At 38.7% G+C, this 22,797-nt stretch overlaps 1 protein-coding gene across 1 annotated transcript in view; it reads left to right on the forward strand.

Annotated features, from left to right (window-relative positions):
- The window catches only part of SLC28A3 (solute carrier family 28 member 3), a 95,531-nt gene that overhangs the window by 36,436 nt on the left and 36,298 nt on the right, over window positions 1-22,797 (forward strand). The window contains exons 7-11 of the mRNA XM_077474854.1: window positions 662-775; window positions 17,633-17,710; window positions 18,288-18,368; window positions 19,228-19,308; window positions 21,073-21,198. Of these exons, the coding sequence (XP_077330980.1) occupies window positions 662-775; window positions 17,633-17,710; window positions 18,288-18,368; window positions 19,228-19,308; window positions 21,073-21,198 (480 nt within the window). The remainder of the gene's footprint in view (window positions 1-661; window positions 776-17,632; window positions 17,711-18,287; window positions 18,369-19,227; window positions 19,309-21,072; window positions 21,199-22,797) is intronic.

Raw genomic sequence — 22,797 nt, forward strand, 5'->3', positions numbered from 1 at the left:
AAAGCACTGTCTCTCTGCAGACCAATATGCTCCAACTTCCCCAAGGTTTGCGAGGATTCTGAAGGAAGGCCTTGTGAAGGAAGCTTATTTCCCTAAAAGGAACAATTATAGCAATGGCCCAATCAACACAGATTAAATCAGATAGACAACACACCCTTGGCTCACCAAACAGGCTTTCTCAGTGCTTCTGTCACAATATATTACATTTTTTGGCAAACACAGCAAAAATCATAGATTTCCCAGCTCTGATACTTCTGGCAAGTTTTATTAACAGATTGTTTAATAAACGTATACAATAAAGATACTAGCTTGTCCGCCTCTAATTATGGAGGTGGACAAGTTATTATCTTGTCATCCCTATCTTGCCAGATGCAGGCCTAAACTTCAGCACAATACAAAAAAGAAATGCAAAATCAGCTTAGCATTTCATATGGCTCCTTAAGGAAAGTAAATTCTATATTTTCCTTACATATACACACACACCCTAGTGAAGAAATCTCAATCTTAGCTTGTACTAGGATCTGGTCTGACAGGAAACTGGCTAGAGATAGACATAGCATATATTATATATTATATTGCAAAGTGATTGATACGAACTAAGATGACATTTAATTGTATTTTATATTAAAACATTGTTCCATAACTTCACTTTTTTATTTAGGTCAACTGGCGACAGGTTTTTTGGGGTATTGGACTACAGTTCCTTCTAGGACTTTTAATTCTAAGAACAAAGCCAGGGTTTGATGCCTTTGATTGGCTTGGGATACAAGTGCAAGTAAGAGCTTATAAGTGTATAGAGTTTATTACTGGCAATGCAAATAGCAAGAACTCTTTATAACTACAAACCCTAGGCCAGATTGTTTATATGTCTATTTAGCAGTGAAGGGTGATAAGAAAATATAAGAAGAAGCAGCCTGTCTCCCTTATATGTTGTTGTTTAAGGTCTAACATATGAAACCTTCTGCAAATACTAGTCAGAATACATCGCTTCCAACTGTGCCTAATTTGGAGGGACTGTCCCACTTTTGGAACAAAGTCCCACTGTCACTTTTTCCTCCTCATTTGTCCCTCATTTTGGTCTCAAGTCTACACCTGTATAAACATGCTCAATAATCTATCAAAATTGTATACACAGTGCCATGCCTGTAGCCACTCTGGCGATATGATTATGTCAGTTTTTTGTCACTCAAATCGGTACAGTTGTTTTGCATAGAAATTTGGCATTTTATATTGTAGGCCTGTAATTCTTAGTAATAACACACTAAAATCTGTCCAAACAAGAGTCTAGTAGATATCCCGGGTATGATAAAGTTTGAAACACAAAAATAATAAATTATAATCTAATAAATAACTATAAATAATTATAAAATATAATAATAATAAAATTAATTTCCCCACACGATTCACTATTGCTCAATTCTGCAAGTGTTCTAATTTACTATCGCTGTTTTGTAGCTGGTGTAAAACCACTTTTGACATAAAGGAACACTTTTTGGTTGCTATGGACAATCTCAAGTTTCCAGGCAGAAAGAACAGTACATATAATATAAAAGTGCATGCAGAGCAATGGACAAAGCACTAGGGGCAAAAGGGATGTGAAATTATTTCATACAGTAAAGTAATCTGTAAGAGTACAGTGTACTGTATGTGTTATGAATTTTGTACTTCTTGAATTTGCCGAAGGGCTTCACCCCTGTGTGTCGCGACACTCGCAGGGAACAAAGACCAGCACACAGAGGCATCGGGCAGAGGACACAGCCCACAGACACAGCAGGGGGACATCACAGGATCAGGGTTCCCACTAATGGTACTGAAAATTAACCCTGAGCCACACACAGGAAAACCACCAGGGAGGTTAATCCAATTTCTAAATGGTTGCATTTGTAATTTTTAAAAGTATAAAGAAATTGACGTGGTAAAAAATGCACTTATGGGTTTAACCAACCATTTTTATAGTGTTAATTCTCCATGTAACAGTGGTCTGGCAGGGGTTTGTCCTTTGTCGACATATGTTTTGCTAATAGGTGTCCCTGATATGTGAATGCATAGAATGTATACTATATTAATAGTAGAGTGACCATTTTTGAAAGGAGATACTAGTAAAGAATTATTAAAATATATCCAGATAATAAAAAAAATGCAATCGCCTTTACTGATACACATGAGATTAAACCATATTTTTTTCTAAAACAGTTCTTTACATTTATTGTGCTTCTTAAAAAATTGTGATAAAAGCAAGATGTTCTATCATCAATAAGAATCTTTCACAATATACAATGAAACATTTACCATGTATGTACAAATCACATAATTTATATTATTTTTAGATCCACAAGGTTAACGCGTTTGTCATATATAGCTTCTTCAGGACCTCATCTTGGGATTCAAAGAGAGAGTTGAACCTAACTAAATAAAAAAGACCAGTATTTATCTAACAATATACTGACATTTATTTACATTTTACTCCACTAAGTAACTGAATGGAACAAAAAGGGGCGGAGTACACTCGAACATCCTCTATACTCACACTCATACAATAATGCATTCCGTCTTTAAAACCCCTCCTTCATCTTCCACAGTTTTGGTGTTGCATCTGGGTACTTGGGGGCATGTGAACATATTTTGTAGTAAAGTGTAAATAAACGTCAGTATATTCTTAGATAATGACTTGTCTTTTTATCTAGTTAGGTTTAACTCTCTCTTTGATTCCCCATATGAGGTCCTGAAGAAGCTGAGAAACGTGTCAACCTTGTGGGTCTAAAAATATGTTATGTGATTTGTAAATACATTGTTAATGTTTCATTGTATATTGTGAAAGATTAATATTGAACCCTAATGGAACATTTTGCTTTTGTTACAATTTTATAGGAAGGATAATAAATGTAAAGAACTGTTTTATAAAAAAGTATGCTGTCATCTCATGTGTACCAAGTCTGTTGATTTTTTTTTTCTTTTGTGGATCATGATGTTAAGATGTAGTACACGTGGTGGTGGTTTCTTTATATGTAATTAAAATATATCCAGGACTAGCCAACTTTTATTTGTCTTGAAGGAAAGCTGAGAGTAAGGATGAGCCGAACACCCCCCCGGTTCAGTACGCACCAGAACCTGCGAACAGACCTAAACTTCGTGTGAACTTTAGAACCATATTAAAGTCTATGGGACTCGAACGTTCAAAATCTACACGTCTATGGGAGAAATCTAAAGTGCTAATTTTAAATGCTAATATGCAAGTTACTGTCCTAAAAAGTGTTTTCGGGACCTGGATCCTGCCCCAGGGGACATGTATCAATGCAAAAAAAGTTTTAAAAATGGCCATTTTTTCGGGAGCAGTGATTTTAATAATGATTAAAATGAAACAATAAAAGTGTAATATTCACTTAAATTTCGTACCTGGGGGGTGAAGGAGCACATGTTTCCCATGCTTAGAACTGTCCCTGCACAAAGTGTCATTTCTGCAGGAAAAAGTCATTTAAAATCACTCACGGCTTTAATGCATTGTCGGCTCCCATAATACAGAGAACACTCATTGAAAGGCATTGATAAAAAAAAAGCGGGATTCCCCCAAATTCAATTACCAGGCCCTTCAGGTACCCCCTTACCATTTCAAACAGGGGGGGGCGGGATCTGGGGGCCCCCTTGTTAAAGGGGGCTTCTAGATTCTGATAAGCCCCCACCCGCAGACCCCCACAACCACCGGCCAGGGTTGTGGGGATGAGGTCCTTGTCCTCATCAACATGGAGACATGGTGCTTTGGGGGGACCCCAAAGCCTTCTCCCAATGTTAAGGGCATGTGGCCTGTTACGGTTGAGGAGGGGGGGCACTCTCTCATCCCCCCTCTTTTCCTGCGGCCTGCCAGGTTGCGTGCTCGGATAAAGGGTCTGGTATGGATATTTAGGGGGGAACCCCACATCATTTTTTTTTTTTTTGATGCGGGGTTCCCCTTAATATCCATACCAGACCTGAAGGGCCTGGTAATTGAATTTGGGAGTATTCTCTATATTACGGGAGGCAACAATTCTTTATAGCCGCAAGTGATTTTAAATTACTTTTTTTCCTGCAGAAATTACACTTTGTGCAGGGACAATTCTAAGCACGGGAAACATGCGCCCCTTTACAGGCATACTATAGACACCCCCCAGGTACGAAATTTAAAGTAATATTACACTTTTATTGTTTCACTTTAAGCATTATTAAAATCACTGCTCCCAAAAAAAACTGCCGTTTTTAAAACTTTTTTTGCATTGATACATGTCCCCTGGGGCAGGACCCAGGTCCCCAAACACTTTTTAGGACAGTAACTTGCATATTAGCCTTTAAAATTAGCACTTTAGATTTCTCCCATAGACTTGTACAGGTTGTTCCTCGGCTTTTCAAATTTGAAGTGAACACTCCAAATAGTTCACTGTTCGCTGAACAGGCGAACAGGCAATGTTCGAGTCGAACATGAGTTTGACTCGAACTCGAAGCTCATCCCTAGCTGAGAGTATAAAAATTTTAAATTTGGCATTGTTGACTTGCTTTTTAAAGGGGGCAAGTTTCAGGGTTGCCATCCTAGTCTTGGCTTCATTAACTAGTGAGTTCCTTACCTGCAATAAGCATTCAGATGGTAATGTCCTAAGCAGGCCATAGATGGATTGAAATTCAGCCAGTTCAGCAGGGACCAGAGGAATTTTGATCCATCTATGGCTCCAATTCGAGAGGGGTCAATCTAGTGATCAACTCCTCTTAAACAAGATTGTTTGAAAATATATGTTTGGTCAGTTTATGCAACATATTGGCTGCAGTGCTGATCAGTCTACTCTAGCAGCAGATAAGTCTAAGGCCCCTTTCACACGGACGATCCATTCAGGTCCGCCTGTCAGTTTTTTAAGTGGACCTGAACGGACACTCCATAGAGGTCTATGGAGGGACGGATGTCAGCGGTGACATGTCCGCTGACATCCGACCCGCTCTGATTCCAAAAAAATGTGACGGAGGAAAAAACCTACTTTTCCATCCGTCATCAGATCGTGTGACAACTGACTCTGCGGTCCGTCTTCATGCGATCCCCCATAGGGGAGAGCGGCGCTCTGACAGGTCTGTCCCTGCACAGTGTGCAGAGACCTACCTGTCATCTTCCTGCTTAGCGGGGATCAACGGCGCGATCTCCTGCAGAGCAGAGCGGCTCCATACACCGACTCGTCAGTGTGAAGGAGGCTATACTGTCAAAATTATTATTATTATTATTATTATACAGGAGAGGAAATGTCCTCGAACACGTGGATGGGGAAATCCAATTTATTTTTTGGTCAGAGGCCCAGCTGAGCAAAAAAAATTAAAATTATATCTATGGCCAGCTTACAAAATCTGACTTCTGATTGCAAGCTTGTTCCAGCTCAGTGCCTCCTTATGACAGCCCTGGAGCCTGCACTTTGTAAACTAGTCAGCAGTGGCAGGTCCAATAATATCATTGTCACAGATATCATTTTACACTGGCAAGGAAATCACAAACAAAATGTAATCTTATGCCTTTGGCAAGATTAGAGTTTTAGGAGATTAAGGCAGGCCATAGATCAGGGGTAGGCAACCTCTGCCCTCCAGCTGTGATGAAACTACAAATCTCATGCCTCTGCCTCTAGGAGTCATAACTAGTATTGTCAGGGTCTTGCAATGTCTCATGGGAATTGTAATTTCAAAACTTTACTTTAATTTTACCATCAACACATTCAGTTTTGACGGGGGAATACCTCCTGCAGAGATTTTATATTATGACAGCAAGGAGAGTTCCCTGCTGTCAGAATACAATTATTAGTGCTGCTAGCTATGTCCAGTGACATTGATCGAGCAAAAAAAAGACAAACAGGTTGTACAAAAGTCGATTGAGAGAACAACTTCTGCACAACCAGACTGCCCATAGATACATCAGAATTTATCTGGCCCGATTGAACTTCAATCCATCTATGCTTTAAAATGAAGCTATGTTGTAGGGTTAAAGTCCAACTCTGGGCAAAAACAAAAGTTTTCTCATGCAGTGGGGCTGTGCCCGTACTGCGCGGGTTAACTGCTCATTTTTGTCTAGGGGATTGAAGAACTGAGATATGATTACCTTATGCTACGTCCCTCCCCAAACAAGATAGGTCCCTGTGGGTCCTGTGGAGTGGAGGATCTGGTGAGTATACAATTTTCTCCTCTCCCCCGGACAAAATGGGCAGTTGACCCATGCTGTGAGAGCACAGCACCACTGCATGAGAAAAAAAAAATGTTGTCTGCAGTTGGGCTTTAAAGTTAACTGTAATTTTGATGCTTATGTGAGTTTATGTTTAAGCATCAGCGCCAGTCCTTGGATCAGGTTAGATGCCAGTCAGTGTGGGTGTTCAACCGGAAGGTGTAATCTATAGTACTTTCATAGATAAGTGTAACGTGTAATTACATATAGTTCAGTAGTCCAGTGGCTGTCACTGTCCCACTGCAGAAACCCAAATGTCAGCAGTATTTTACCATTGTCAACAGCTTCCATATTTGCCACATTGTTTGAATTTAAGTAGTCAATCCTCTAGAACCTTTGTGCAGATCTTCTTTAGAAAAAAATACTCAATATCTCTCTTTCATTTTGTTTGACTGCACAATGAACAATTCATCCAGGTACTAACGTCTCTTGGCAAAAGATTATGGAGGAGATGATTATCTAGTTCAGGTATCTGCTTCAGAACAATATAAAATAAAGCTACAAAGTAAATAGATGTAATGCATTTACAGGGTTTAAACTGATGGAAGTGGTAAATTGACTGATTGTTTCTGAAGATGCCACAGCCTACCACAATTTAACCCCTGCAAATTTGGAGTCTTGGCTTCATTGTCAAATCAGACATCTGTATGTTTGTACATTTGTATGACCACCTTAAAGAAAATATGTCCCCAGACTATGCATCCTGAAATATTTACATATTCTGAAAAAGCAGTAAAACTTTGTTCACCTATGTAGTTATGGCATTCATCTTCAATTTTCCCAAGAGATACTGAAATTAGAATTTTTGTTCCCTACAGCTCCCATTCACACTATGTCACGCGATATCAGGCATCTTACATATGTATGTTTATTTAGGGTGAATGAAGTCTTACTTCCTATAGAAGTAGAATCTTGGCAACCCGACAGCTAAATAATGTAAATTCACAACAGGTGTTTCTAAGCTGTTATGGTTGAAGATTTAGTGGATACATTTCTTCACAGCACATGCAGCTTGATAGGTCATTGATGGCTTATTTCAAAACTCTTTTACTGTTTGCTATGAATATGTAAATACCCAAATATCCTAAGGCCGCGTACACACGGGCGGACTGTTCGCCCAACTTTGTTCGTCAAACAGTTTGAGCGGACAGTCCGCTCAAAATTAGCATGGACGGACTTGACCACACACGACGAACGAACAGTCCGCTGAAACTTGCGCGATGACGTGAACGGCACGTACGACGGGACGAAAAATACGACGTCCAATACACTGCAATGCAACCTTCGCCGTGTAAATCCTTTCTGAGCATGCGCGGAACTTAGTTTGACGAACAAGCCTACACACGGGCGGACTGTCCGCTCAAACCAAGTTTCAGCGGACAGTTTTACGGAAATTCCGAAAAACTTTGTTCGTCAGACTGTCCGCTGAAACTGTCCGCTGAAGCCCACACACGAGCGGACTGTCCGCCGAAACACTGTTCAGCGGACAAAGTTGGGCGAACAGTCCGCCCGTGTGTACGCGGCCTTAGTCTAGGCACAGATGCACTTTAAAGCAAACCTGTTCTTTGCCCACGCAGGGCCCTCCCAACAACATCATATGCTTATCTTTACTTTGCTTCCCAACTGATCTGTTTAGCAAGCAGGAGCAGAGAAAATACTCAATACCTCCGGGTATGTAGAAATGGGATAAATGGGATACAGTATGTTCTGCTTGAGTAGGGGCATTAAAAACAAACTTTCTGCTTTTACCTTTTAAGTACAGGTTTTTTAAGAGGTGGGCCTCTAAATAATTGTACTAGTCAACATGAATAAATTCTCAACATGCCACAATATGCAGCAACAGTATACGTTTTCAGAAAAGCTTTAATTTTTATCATTCAAAAACAGTCCTTGAGCTGCAGATCAACAACTTTGTCCTGTCCAGGAAGTAGATAGTGGCCCTTGATGATGCTTGAACAAAGATGGCATCACATGCCTTAAGTAGGAAGGAGTCCTGCAGTGCTCTGAAAATGTTGCTATTGTATGCTGGAATGTGACCGTTTTAAAAAACAGTCTGGCTGTAATATTGGAGATCCTTGGTGTGCTGGTTACATATATTCTGATCTTTCATTGTTAAAAGTACAGCAGCAAATCGGAAACCCAGACTCGATAATGGTAGCTGAAGGCCCCCAGTGTACCTGTACTAAATCCAACAAAGTACCGATGGAAGCTGCTCAGATGAATGTTTAACTAGCAAATGTAAAGGTGAACCCAGGCAGAACAATCCCCAGTACAACACATAAACTCCCCGGCAAACTTTTAGCTAATCCGCACAAAAAGCCAGTTTAAAGTTTTTTAACCTAAGGGTTAAAAACATTGTTTTTTTTTGCACATATTTCCAAATACCTGTAAAGAACACTGCCACATCAAGGCCAAAATGTGGTTCCTAACTCTAAACTATCCAAGCTTCCAACTTTAAACATATTGTTTATAGAATTATGGTTCCATTGGTGATATACACAATCTGTTGACACAACCCAATTTGTAATTCAGATGTCCACCCTTTATGTCCAGACAATCCCTGAAAACTCATCTCTTCAGAGAGGCCTATCCTGCCCCCACCTAACAACTGTACATTTATTTTCTCCAAGAGCCTATCCCCCCATAACCTTTTGTATATCCTGGCCCTCCCTCCTAGATAGTAAGCTCTAACAAGCAAGGCCCTCTGATTCCTACTTTATTAAATTGTATTGTGATTGTACATTCTGTCGTTATGTTGTAAAGTGCTGTGTAAACTGTTTGCGCTATATAAATAATAATATTAATAATGTCCACCCAGTGGCATATCATCCATGTGTGCAGGGTGTATGGTGCACACAGGGCCCAAGAGCAGGGGGGCCCACTGTGCCCTGTCTCATTCTACCCACAAAAAGTAAGAAAGCATCCAAAGATAAAATGCAAATTTCTGGGTCCCAAGTGGCGGTAACAGGCTGGTATCTTTGGAACTTTTTTTTTATTTCGACAAACACAAGGGGAGGTAGTGGCCGAATCTATAGACTAGGCATTGTCACATGCCTCCCACCACCATACACTATGCATTGTACATACCCTATTTAACATTACCACATTCTGCACTGTAAGTAATCTCAGACTCTATTAACCCACACCCCCTTTAAACTATGCCCCAATATTTAGAGCAATTTATACCTCGCCCACACCTCCCCGTGGCATACATTTTCTTTTTAATTTATAATGCGCAGGGCCCACTTTGTATCTCACACACAGGCCTGCTGATTTTATGATACGCCCTTGTGTCCACCATCTACTTTTTTTTTTTTTTAAGCAACATACAAGACATTCCCATGTCATGTATATTATGTATGATTTCAAGTAAAATTACATCCATTCTGAGAAATCCATTAATGCTTAACCCCTAGTAGGAAATTGACAACCGATCTTTACAAAAATATAAGTAAAACAAAAAAGACCAGTTATACCTGTTTCATTTATATTTTTACAGCAGAAGTAACACAGAATAAAAATATGATAACATTATCTCTGTTGGCACAGTTATATGAAACTGTATAATATAATTGTTCCGTGAAAAGGGAAAACAATGCAGATGTTGTACAGTCTGCTCAAGAAATGGTGCAAAATGAGTTGCTTTCTTCAAGTTAGCTTTTCTTTCACCCCACTGGTTTGTGACAACAAGGTTTGGAGGCTTCCACTATGTGACATCTGCCCCTGTCACTGAGTGCACATTCTACAACTGACTGTATACAATTTGTTTAACCTCCCTGGCGGTATGATTATTTCAGATTTTATGTGCTGAAAGCCGTACAATTATTTTGCATGGAAATTTGGCGTTTTATATTGTAGTCCTGCAATTCTTAGGAATAACTCACTTAAATCTGTACAAACCAGAGTCTAGCAGACATCTCGGGTATGATAAAGTTTGAAAAATGAAATCATAAATTATAATATAATAAATAACTATAAATAATTATACCAAATAATAATATAACAATAATAAAAATTATTCAATAATGTAATCAAATCAAAAACACTGAAATTTGCTCAGTTGCAGAATTGTCACTGTCATTACTTTTCAATATTTGATGACGGATCTCCCCACAAATCGCTATCTCTCAATTCTACGAGTGATTCCAATTTATTATCGCTGTTTTCTAGCTGGTCTAAAACCATTTTTGATGTAAAGGGACAGCTTTGGTTGCTATGGACAATCTCCAGTTTCCAGGCATAAATAACAGTTTTTATAAGATAAAACTGCATGCAGAACACTAGGTACAAAGGGGATGTGAAATAATTAGATACAGCAATGTAATCTGTAAGATTACATTATACTGTATGTAATGTGTGTGTTTAACTTTTAGAATTTGGCGCCGTTCTCCGTCCCCGTGCGTCGCAACGCTCGCAGGGAACGGAGCTCCGTGATAGATCAAGCAAGGCACGGCTCGCTCGCAGTGCGGGGACATTGCTGGATCCAGGGGACAAGGTAAGTCAACCTCTACCTGCATTCAGCGATGCGGTCCCGATTCTGGCTCGGGGTTACCGCTTTTGGTACAGAATCTCCACCCCGAGCCAGACTCGGGAATACCGCCAGGGGGGTTAAAGAGGAAGTCCAGCCAAAATATTTCTATTTTAGATATAGTTTGTCAGTACCCAGCTAGCAAGCAGTTATGCTGCAAGTTTTTAAAAATGACTTGCTAAGCTATTGCTAGACTTGCCAGGCTTTACAAATTTGTTGCACAATTGCAGCAAGTCCACATTGCATAACTCCAGATAAACTTTCTTTGCAATCATTCTGAAAATCTGCTGCATGTTCTGGTTCAGTTATGTTGTGCGATAGTCATACCGCCATAGGGGTCACTGTGGCTAAATGTAATACTGTAGACTTGCAGAGTTCTTACTGTAGCACAGCAACTTTGCTCTTGCTAGAGACTTGCCATGCAAATTTGCTACAAACTGGAAAAGTGTCAGCTAGAACTTGTGCATCAAGTGCTCTGCAAGTGTACAACTTACCAGTGAAAATGTGCAGCAAGTTAACAGACTTACAATTCAACACTGCCACAAATTAGTGGCAAGTTCTCAAGTGCTCTGCAAGTGTACAAATTACCAGTGAAAATGTCACTGACAAGGTCATCCAGCGCCCAGGGCAAAGATGCCAAACTGTGCCGACCTTCTCCATTCAGGATGTGCGAGCTTAGGGGATCCTACACCCAGTAGTCACTTACCATTAAAATAACTGCTGCTGTCACTACTCCTGTCAACCTTACAACAGAAGGAAGGTGCCCCCATCCCTACAGTAAACCATTGCGCCCAGGGCAACCACCCCTTCCGTCCACCCCTTGTCGGCCCTGGTACCTGCTAAGTATTTCTGAGCCCAAATAATGACTTGAAGAAACAAGAAACACACAGATGAACATTTCTATGCAACCAGTGGTAGGCATGGCTTTTTGATCTTGGACAGAGGGTAAAAAGTACTGTGTTATTTGTCAAACATATGTAGTAATGGAACTCTAAACAAAATACATATTACCCTTGCATCCTTCTGGCCTCTTCTCTATTTTAAGCACATATGCATTGACTGTCATGTTCCAATTCAGTCACTGAACTTGGGTGAATACGGTATGTTACCTAGAAATATTTCAGATAGCAACCCCAAAGAAGTCTATGGGATGGGACTAAATTGCATCACATCAAGAAACAATGTAAACAATGCCATGAGTCTCGGAGCCAGGGGTGTTACTAGTATTATAAAAGTCCTAGGGCACCTTTGGACGTCCCAATGAGAGAATGAATGCAGTGCATACAGCACGCCATGGCAAGCAGTAGGTATTAACACATTTCGTTAGCAGTAGGAAGGGGCCTAAAGAGTCATAGTTAAATAAAAACTTGCTTGCACACATATGCAAGAGTACCCAGAAAATAGGCTTTAATTGTTGTGCCACGTGTGAGAGCCTCACAGACATGTAATGATTCCATGTGTTAACATTTTGTCTGAGCCTTCCTTAAATAAGACCGTAATAAAAATAGTCAGGGACTGCATAGCAACCAACAACTTGAGACAATGAACACTTTGGTCCGTACGTGAAGTATGTAATGTACAATATAATTTACATTATCTCACAAAAGTGAATACACCCCCCACATTTTTGTAAATATTTTACTATATCTTTTCATGTGGTCAACACAGAAGAAATGGCACTTTGTTACAATGTAACAGCTAAACAGTTGTTACAGCTAAAATGCTGTTTTTTATTTTCCTTGCATGTCCCCCTTGGATCTACAGCGACTGCACTCCCAAGTGCACTTGCAGTGCAAAGTGGATTATCCTTTAGTAAATAACCCCCTTTGCTACAATGTAAAGTAGTTAGTGTACAGCTTATATAACAGTGGAAATTTGCTGTGTGTATGTGTATTGCCAGGACCGACAATTCATTATAGCCGCGGGTACTTTTAAATTACTTTTTTTCCTTTAAAAAATTTATTTTGCTCTCAGACTGTTCTAAACACGGGAAACATGCGCCACTTTACAGGCATACTATAGACACCCCCCAGGTACAAAATTTAAATTAATATTTCACTTTAAGCATTATTAAAATCACTGCTCCCGAAAAAACAGTCATTTTTAAAACTTTTTTTTGCATTGATACATATCCCCAGGGGCAGGACCCAGGTCCCCAAACACTTTTTATGACAATATCATGCATATAAGCCTTTAAAATTATCACTTTTGATTTCTCCCATAGACTTTTAAAGGGTGTTCTGTGGCTTTCGAATTTGCCGCGAACACCCCAAATTGTTTGCTTTTCAGCGAACGGGGGAACAGCCAATGTTCAAGTCAAACTCATGTTCTACCCGAACATAAAGATCATCCCTACCTAGCAATAAAGATGGAAAGCAAATAAAAACAAATGTAAAGTGGCATTAAAACCAAAACCAAAAATGTAAAATATTGCAGTTTTTTTTAGGCTTTTTCCTTCTTCATTCACCTTGCGATCTGGCCAGTAACACACCTCCTAGTATTAGATTGCCCCCGTTCTGGATGAAGGAGAACAGGGGGCACATTTTGACAGCAGAATTGTTAGTCTGGGAGGGTGGGTACTTGCATATTTTAATATTCTAACACTTTATAAGCAGTCATAGTAAACATTTTTTTTTTCCTTTTGGGATAAAGGTTTTACATAAATAAATAAAAAATTATCATTATACGCACCCCTGTCAGTAGTAAATGGTTTGTCTCAGCCTTCAGCCTTAACCCCCCTGGCGGTATTCCCGAGTCTGGCTCGGGGTGGAGATTTTGTTCCAAAAGCGGTAACCCAGAGCCAGACTCGGGACCGCATCGCTGAATGCAGGGAGACTTTACTTACCTTCTCCCCTGTATCCAGCGATGTCCCCCCGCTCGATCTATCACAGAGCCGGGCTCCGTTCCTTGCGAGCGTTGCAACGCACGGGGACAGAGAACGGCGCCAAATTCAAAAAGTGAAACACACAGTATACATACAGTATAATGTAATCTTACAGATTACATTGCTGTATGTAATTATTTCACATCCCCTTTGTCCCTTGTGGTCTGCCCAGTACCCTGCATGCAGTTTTATCTCATAAAAACTGTTCTTTATGCCTGGAAACTGGAGATTGTGCATAGCAACCAAAACTGTCCCTTTACATCAAAAATGGTTTTAGACCAGCTAGAAAACAGCGATAATAAATGAGAATCCCTCGCAGAATTGAGCGACAGCGATTTGTGGGGAGATCCGTCATCAAATACTGAAAAATAATGACAGTGACAATTCTGCAACTGAGCAAATTTCAGTGTTTTTGATTTGATTACATTATTGAATATTTTTTATTATTGTTATATTATTATTTGGTATAATTATTTATAGTTATTTATTATATTATAATTTATGATTTCATTTTTCAAACTTTATCATACATAGGATGTCTATTAGACTCTGGTTTGGACAGATTTAAGTGAGTTGTTCCTAAAAATTACAGGACTACAATATAAAACGCCAAATTTCCATGCAAAGTAATTGTACCGCTTTCAGCACCTAAAATCTGAAATAATCATACTGCCAGGGAGGTTAACTGTTAAATAAGCAAGAAAGCTTGTTCTGTTGAAAAACAACAGACTTACTTGCTAGATCACCAGATGAAAATAGAAGACAGAAAATAAAAGCAACCATCACATCTAACAATTGGTAAGCTGCAAAATGTTTGCTTTTGGGTTTAACACCACTTTAACCGCAGGGAGGTGATGTTCCTTTTTATTGTAAGAACCCATCCATTATTAGAGGCATATATTTGCTGTTTTATTACACCTGAAAAAGCCTAAAAATTTTAAACAAATACAACCAGCACACTGAAGGACTTGTAAGCTGCATTATTTCCTAGGTTTTATTTCCTGGTTTTGTTAGAATGAGGTTATTTTGATATTCTGTAATTTTACAGAAATAACTATTGGTGAGATATATTCAAATAGAAAAATCCTTCCATTCTTATCCATAAATCAAAATGGATTTAATACTAAAACAGCGTAAGATTACAGGATAAATATTTGAATACAAAATATAAAAGTGTTAAAAAGTACAGGTATATTCTTGAAATTCTCTACGAGGAGCAGCTTCTTACCACCACCTTCTCCTACATATGGAAAGGCACAGTTGGCTTCTGAAATTCAACTCTCCCTAGAAGGGGCCTCTTAAAATCACCCTTTCACACTGGGGTGGTGGGTGCGCTGGCGGTAAAGTGCCACCATTTTTACCGGTGCTTTACCGTCAATTTCACGGCATTATTCAGCCGCTATAGGACCAGAAAGGGTTAAAACCACCCGCAAAGTGCCGCTGCAGCATCGCTTTGCCGGCAGTATAGCTGCGCTGCCCATTGATTTCAATGGGCAGGAACGGTGGAGGAGTAGTATACACATCGCTCCTTCACCGCTCCAAAGATGATGCTAGCAGGACTTTTTTTAGCATCCTGCCATCGCACCGCTCCAGTGTGAAAGCCCTCGGGCTTTCACATTGGAGAGACAGGAGCGGTGCTATGTTTAATGCTGTAGTGCCTGCAAAGCGCCCCAGTGTGAAAGGGGTCTTAGGGAGATGGGAATTGCCAAGTGTCCATAACAATATAGATTGTAAGCTCTAATGAGCAGGGCCCTCTGATTCCCCCTGTCTTGAATTGTATTGTATTGTAATGTCTACCCTAATGTTGTAAAGCGCTGCGTAAACTGTCGGCACTATATAAATCCTGTATAATAATAATAACAATATACATAATACCATATAACCCATCTATCACCTGAAAAAAACATTATGTATACTAATATATGTATACCTAACGCAAAGTTCTTTCCTATATTGCGATCTTAACTGGTTCCCGACCAGCGCACGACGATGTACGTCGACAGAATGGCACGGGCAGGCATATTGGCGTACAGGTACGTCCAATATTCAATGCTGCCCGTCCATCGGGAGCGCGCCGCGGGCGGCGCGCTCCCGCGCTGGTCGGAACCCCCGTGAGTCCGGTCGCGGGACCCGTGGACTCGATCGCCGCGGGCATCCCCGCGATCGTCTCACGGGACGGCTGAATGGAGGAAATGCCGTGTAAACAGCATTTCTCCATTCTGCCTAGCAACTAGTGACGCTGATCTCTGCTCCATGTGATTGGAGCAGAGATCAGTGTTCACTAAATGAAAGCCCAACCCCCCCCCCACAGTTAGTAACACACCTCTAGGAACACTTAACCCCTACACTGCCACCCACTGGTTAACCCCTTCACTGCCAGTGTCATTTACACAGGAATCACTGCATTTATATAGCAGTGATTACTGTATAAATGACAATGGTCCCAAAAATGTGTCAAAAATGTCCGATGGGTCCCCCACAATGTCGCAGTCACAATAAAAATCGCTGATCGCCGTCATTACTAGTAAAAAAAAAAATAATAAAAAATTATTAATAAAAATGCTATAAAACTATCCCTATTTTGTAAACGCTATAACTTTTGCGCAAACCAATCAATAATCGCTTATTGTGATTTTTTTTACCAAAAATATGTAGAAGAATACGTATCGGCCTAAACTGAGGGAAAAAAAGTTTTTTTTATATATTTTTGGGGGATATTTATTATAATAAAAAGTAAAAAATAATGTGTTTTTTTCAAAATTGTTGCTCTATTTTTGTTTATAGCGCAAAAAATAAAAACCGCAGGGGTGATCAAATAGCACCAAAAGAAAGCTCTATTTGTGGGAAAAAGGACATCAATTTAGTTTGGGAGCCACGTCGCACGACCGCGCAATTGTCAGTTAAAGCGACGCAGTGCCGAATCGCAAAAAGTGGTCTGGTCTTTGACCAGCAAAATGGTCCGGTCTGTAAGTGGTTAATTAAGAAACATTACAGTATAAAGAACTTTTAGACTTTATGAACTCTTAAATCGTCAATGAGAACGTTTACTGTATGAGATAAGAAGGGGTCGAGTGAACGCCTAATGAGTTTCATGTCAGTTCACAAAACACTTTTATACAGACAAAATAAACCCCAAATATATGTACTGCATATATACAATATTTTCCATTCACATCTAGGCATTGCTATTTTACAGGAATATTTCTGGCGTTATTGCAGAGTTTTTGCAGCATTTTTGTACAGGTGTTTTGTAGTTCAAAAGTAAAGCAGTAAAAACGGTTGTAATCTGCCAAAAAAAGCTTTGAGCAATGGCCGTTTTGCTATAAGCGGCGGAACGCCCCCGGTTGTGAATAGGAGCCATTGAAATGAATGGGCGTTTTTAGAGCTAAAGCTTAAAGCAGAAAAACACCCAAAAACACCTAGATTTGAACAGAGCCATAAAGTCTATTTTACTTTCCCATTCTAGAACAAGTACAAATGTAGCAACCCAATACATCCCAAGGCCAACACATTCACACATGTTAGTATTGTTAATAAACAGAAATTAGATATTATATTAAGGAAGGCTTCTAACAGGGTTTAGATACACTTCAATACTTTTTTATCTCACTTTCTCTTTTTCTGTTTCCTGTCTCATCAGCAACCTTGGGAGTAACAAGGTAACTCATTTTTTTTTTTTATGAGAGAGACAGCAAGAAGCCCGCAGTAGTAGGAGTAGGAGTAGGAGCAGAATTCCTATATGACCTGCAGCAGTTCTCAGATCACCAGGTTACATAAAAAAGGATGTAAGACTGGTGCATTACAATGATGCTCTAATTAGAATACCTGTACGCACATCAAGGCATAGTTTACATTTGGAATAGAGTGTATCTTTAAAAAGTGAAGATATCCAAATCTGACCCAATACTGTGTTGATACAGATCAATTGATGGTAAAAAGTGAAATTAAAAGTACCTAAATCAGAACATCTAAGTATACTTCATGTAAACTGTATTTTATTTATCATTTTTAGACTTTCTTGGAATATTCAGATACAGGGTCAAAATTTGTATTTGGTGAGAAGTATCTGGACCATTTTTTTGCTTTTAAGGTGAGACTTACACAATCCTCCTTTTTTCATTTGTATTAACATCTTGTTATCTCTACCATGCCCACATTTACTTTTTTATCTATCTACATAGCTAGTGGTTTCCACAGATTGTATTTTTTTTTTTTTTTTTAACAGTTAATACAATTTTTTTTTCGTTTGTGGCAGCATAAAATGTAACTTTGCCAAACTTTGAAGTATAATTTTATTGCCAGGATACAGAAAAAAAATGCAGAATAAAATTATTATTGTATATCTATAGTAACATTAGCCATTGAAAATCATAGGTCATAGAGAAAGCTAGCTTTTTCATTTTTAACTTCCTTTTGCAATATTATTTGGAAACAATATATGTATTACTTCTGTATCATAACAAAGATATTTCCAAATGAGTAGGCACATAACTGAAATGTTTAGCTACTGTACATTTTCACATTTTGAGATGACCCCATTCATATAGTATATCTTTGAAAAAACAAGTTATTAAAACGACTACAAATTCCCTTATACTAAAGCCGATTACATATTGTACATGGAGCAAAACTTAACTTACTATTCTGTTTTGTGATTGTCATCACAGGTCCTACCGATTGTGATTTTCTTCAGCACGGTCATGTCAATGCTATATTTTCTTGGCTTCATGCAATGGCTCATTAAAAAGGTGAATATTAATTTCTGTTATTTAGCTGTATATCTTTTCTGAAGGAACATTTAGTTACCTTATACTTTTTTAAGCTTAGGACGATGGAAAATTAAAATCATTTAGTTGTTTCCTAAAATTTCTATTCTAATGGTAACATGTTGTAAGTGCCACCTGGATTCTGGTACCAAGACTGGGTGGGGGTAAATCTACATTGAGGGGAATTAACTAAAATAAGAGCAGACAGAATCGGGAGCATAGTGACCAATAAGCTTCTAACTTCAGCTTGTACGGTTAAGCTTTAAAAATTAAAGCTAGAAGCTGACTGGCTGCCATGCAAATTTGCTCCAGATTCTGGCTGCTCCAGTCTTATGCCCTGTACACACGGTCGGAAATTCCGACAGAAAAAGTCCGATCGGATTATACTGTCGGAAAATCCGTTCGTGTGTGGGCTCTATCAGACTTTTTCCATCGGAAAAAATTTGAGTGCAGGATCTCAAATTTTCCGGCAAAAAAATCCGATCTGACTTTTTCCGATCGTTTGTAGAGAATTCCGATCGGACAAAAAGCCACGCATGCTCAAATCAAATTACGAGATCAAAGCTATTGGCTACAAGCCTCAACATAGTCACATCGTAACGAACGAACGTCATCACGTTCCGAACGATAGGATTTTCCGACAACTTTGTCCAACCGTGTGTATGCAACACCAGTTTAGAAAAAAATCAGTCGGAAAAAATCTGCCGGATTTTGTTGTCGGAATGTCCGACCGTGTGTAAGGGGGCTTAGTAAATTCCTAGCAATATATATTAACTGCAGTTATTCTGGGATGATAGAAAAATTTTATAAAATCAGCTTAATTGTTTTTTTCTTTTTGAAGGTTGGATGGATAATGCAAATAACTATGGCAACAACTCCAACAGAATCCCTAGTTGCAGCAGGGAACATTTTTGTGGGCCAGGTAAGCCATTTGTGGTTATTTTTTAAATAATTTATTACATCTTACCTATATATCTTTGATGTAACATTTACATCACGTTTAAAGAAAACCTATACTAATTAAGTATGGAGACTGCATTGTTGACCTCTCCTTTTTAAAATACCAGTTCCCTGGCTGTCAGACTGACCCAATACTTAAAATAGTTCTTCACTACCTTAAACAAGCATGCAAATTCTAACTCCACTATGAATTTCATAATCCACATGCATGTGCCTGCGTCATTGGGCTTTTGATCACTTTGTTCACTTTGAACAGGTTTGCATTCCTATAAAAATTTATGTGAAAGTGAATCCCACTTAAAGGATTTCAAATGTAGGTTCTACAGAGGTCAGCTGCAAGTGAAATGCACCAATATGCATCTCAAACGGATGTCAAATCGATGTCAAAGGAAGCCTCTGTATTTCTCTTCGTAGGTTTCTTTTAAAAACTGATCTAGTGAGTAGGGTCTGATACCTGACCATGTATTCACAGCTAACCGAAACACAGGAAGAGACATTCACCAACCCCTGAATGGCTGCCACAGACCAAACTCTTCCAAGCACCCAGTAAAGTAGATTCTGTATATATATATACTGTATATATATATATATATATATATATATATATATATATATATATATACGAAAAATGGGGCAGACTCAATGGGCCACTTGGTCTTTTTTCTGCTGTAACTATTTTATGCTTCTGTGTGGCCTTTCTGCCTCTAAAAAGTTTAAACATTTCAATTGAAGGAGGTCAAAAACTGATCTTACATTGTGTGGTAAAATAGGACAAAACAAACATAAAAGTGTTATGACTGTTGATTTATTCACCTGATTGCAGCTTTTATTTGCGAAAACCAAAAAGATCATAATGTGTGATTGATGGTAACACTAATATTGTTACAAATCAAAAGAACCAAAAAACATACCAATAATTTTGGGGAGGCCACAAACTTTTTCTGATTTACTTAACAGCAGCCTGTTTTGGAAGAGACAAAACAACCAATAAATAAACCAATATTAGCACTCATTTTGTAGTATATATAAACCTTTATTCAGGGAAGTATTTACTATATGAGCCTGTAGGTCACAAAGCTGCATCATTTTTCTTTTCTTTTTTTACACCAATATCACAGTTAAATATTTAAACTTGCAATATTGAGCTCAATATATATATTGAAAAAAAGAAAAGAAAAATGATGCAGGTTTAAAGGTTTTAAAGCGTTTCCCATTATAAATATATAGACTTTGAAAACCTAGCTAAAAAGCCAAGGAAAAAAATCCCTTATAAGACTTAAAATAAAGTCCTGATCAAAAGAATTCACTTATTCTAATTGGCATGTGGCTATGATGCCTTATCATGATCTTTTTACCACAAGCAGAATATTTAAACAATTAGCAATGAAAGAAAAAAATAAAAGGAACGTTTAAAAAGTCTGTGGAAAGCCAAGGAGTCTGATTCCTGAGCCATGATAGAGGAAAAGAAGTTTCCCCTGCCAAGGTCCTGGGGAGTAGTATGCTAATTATTTTTACACTTTTCTCCAAATATAACTGAAGTGGCTTTACATATGTCACAGCATCCGATCTCATCAATATCAAGGTATTTTATAATCTGCTCCAGTGTAATTTGCCTACTTAACACTTTATGCGTCAGATTCTGCTAGAGCAGATTTGCAATCAATATGGTGAACTACTGCCTAAGAAATGTTTGCTCAATAACACTGGTGCTTCTTTCCGTTTTCAGACTGAATCTCCACTTTTAATAAAGCCATACCTGGAACATTTGACCAAATCAGAAATCCATGCTGTGATGACAGCTGGTTTTGCTACAATTGCAGGGAGTGTGCTGGGAGCATACATTTCCTTTGGAGTGAGTATTGGCATTCAGTTGCAGTGAGTGGGCTAATGTCCAAAAATTCAAATAATTTTGCTTAGCAGAGCTAACAATGCATGGCCCCTTTGAAGACTAGTACGTTTTTACTCCACTGCTATGTATACAGTACATGTCTATTTGTTATTCTTCTGAATAAAATATTCAGTTTTAACACATAATGGGAGTGATCCTCCTTTTTTTTTATTTTATTGTAAAATGCTGTGCAAATTGTTGGAATTGTTGCAACTTTATAAGTCCTTTATAATAATAATACATTTCATTAGGATTTTTTAAGACAATGCACCAGTACCAAATGGGCATATACCAAAAACTGACAAAATGTCTATAAGAGTAAAATAACCAAAGATGTAAAGGTAATGGTGCATCACATATCACATTCAATATTACATTACCAAGCAAATATCCCACAATGGCCTCTCTTTTTAATAAGGATTGACCTCCTGACACTATTTTTGAAATCCTCCTCTTTTCTAAAGTTAAGATCTGTTTTTTCTTACTAATAATATCAAATGTAGGTATCGTACTGTGCATTACAACAATTACCAAAGACAAATAAATAGGGAAAAAATGTTATATAGAAAATCAGTACTTTTCCGCACCAGAACTGTGTCATTTCACATGACACTGATAGCTTTTGGTACTGATTCTTCCAGCACTAGACATGTGCGATTCGTTTCGTATGAATCTCAAATTCGTACAAATTTCCCTAAATTCATACGTTCGGGAGGATCCAAAATATGAATTGCCATGTGTCCGAATTTTGTACGAAATATGAACTTTTGTTTACGAATCCCCAGGAGGAAGTCAGCACAGCACAGGGATGGTGGGAGCCCCTCATCTAACGAAAAATCGTATTTCGGATAGGAAATTCTTCAACAGAATTTCATATTTCGGATAAAAACCAAACTTCCATCAGCATCGACTGTCATATTGAGGTATATTTTTGCCTTTAAATTCATCATAACGAATGTTCGTACAAGTTAACGAACCTAACGACAATTCGTATTTCGTACGAATTGAAATTGAATTTTGGACATGAAATACGAAGTACGAATTAATTTTAATATGAACCGTAACGGAAGAGAACGAAATGAATTTATTGACGGCGCCCATGTCTATCCAGCACCAGATAAAGGTGTAATAAGGAATGAATGAGCATTTGGGATTAAGTTATGGTTAGCTTAGGGTTGGGTCAAAGGTTTACTGGAGAGGGGGATTTGCTTGATGTCTATCACAGAGCAAGTCTATGAACATTATGACTCATAAAGGTGATGCACTACGTATGCCTCTGAATAACGGACAACTTTTATGCAGGAAACAGGGAGGGTAATTAGAAGATCGTTCTTGGGGCTTGTAACAGGGTGTACATCCCCTTTCTACAGTAGTTCCATTAGTTCCATCCACAGGCTGCTAGGTGGCTCTTTCTGTGCATGAACCTAACATAGCAAGGGATAAAAAGTATAACCAACCGGATGGAGGAATTTTGCAGAGGGTGTGAAAAAAAAAGTTACGCCCAGAGCTAGTGGAATGGGACCTGTTTTCCAGAAGGATGAAGATTTCCTGGTCCATGATGTA

This window comes from Lithobates pipiens, unplaced genomic scaffold (genome assembly GCF_037356315.1).
Source record: "Lithobates pipiens isolate NorthernLeopardFrog02 unplaced genomic scaffold, aLitPip1_a1.2 Scaffold_13, whole genome shotgun sequence".
NCBI classification, from domain to species: domain Eukaryota; kingdom Metazoa; phylum Chordata; class Amphibia; order Anura; family Ranidae; genus Lithobates; species Lithobates pipiens.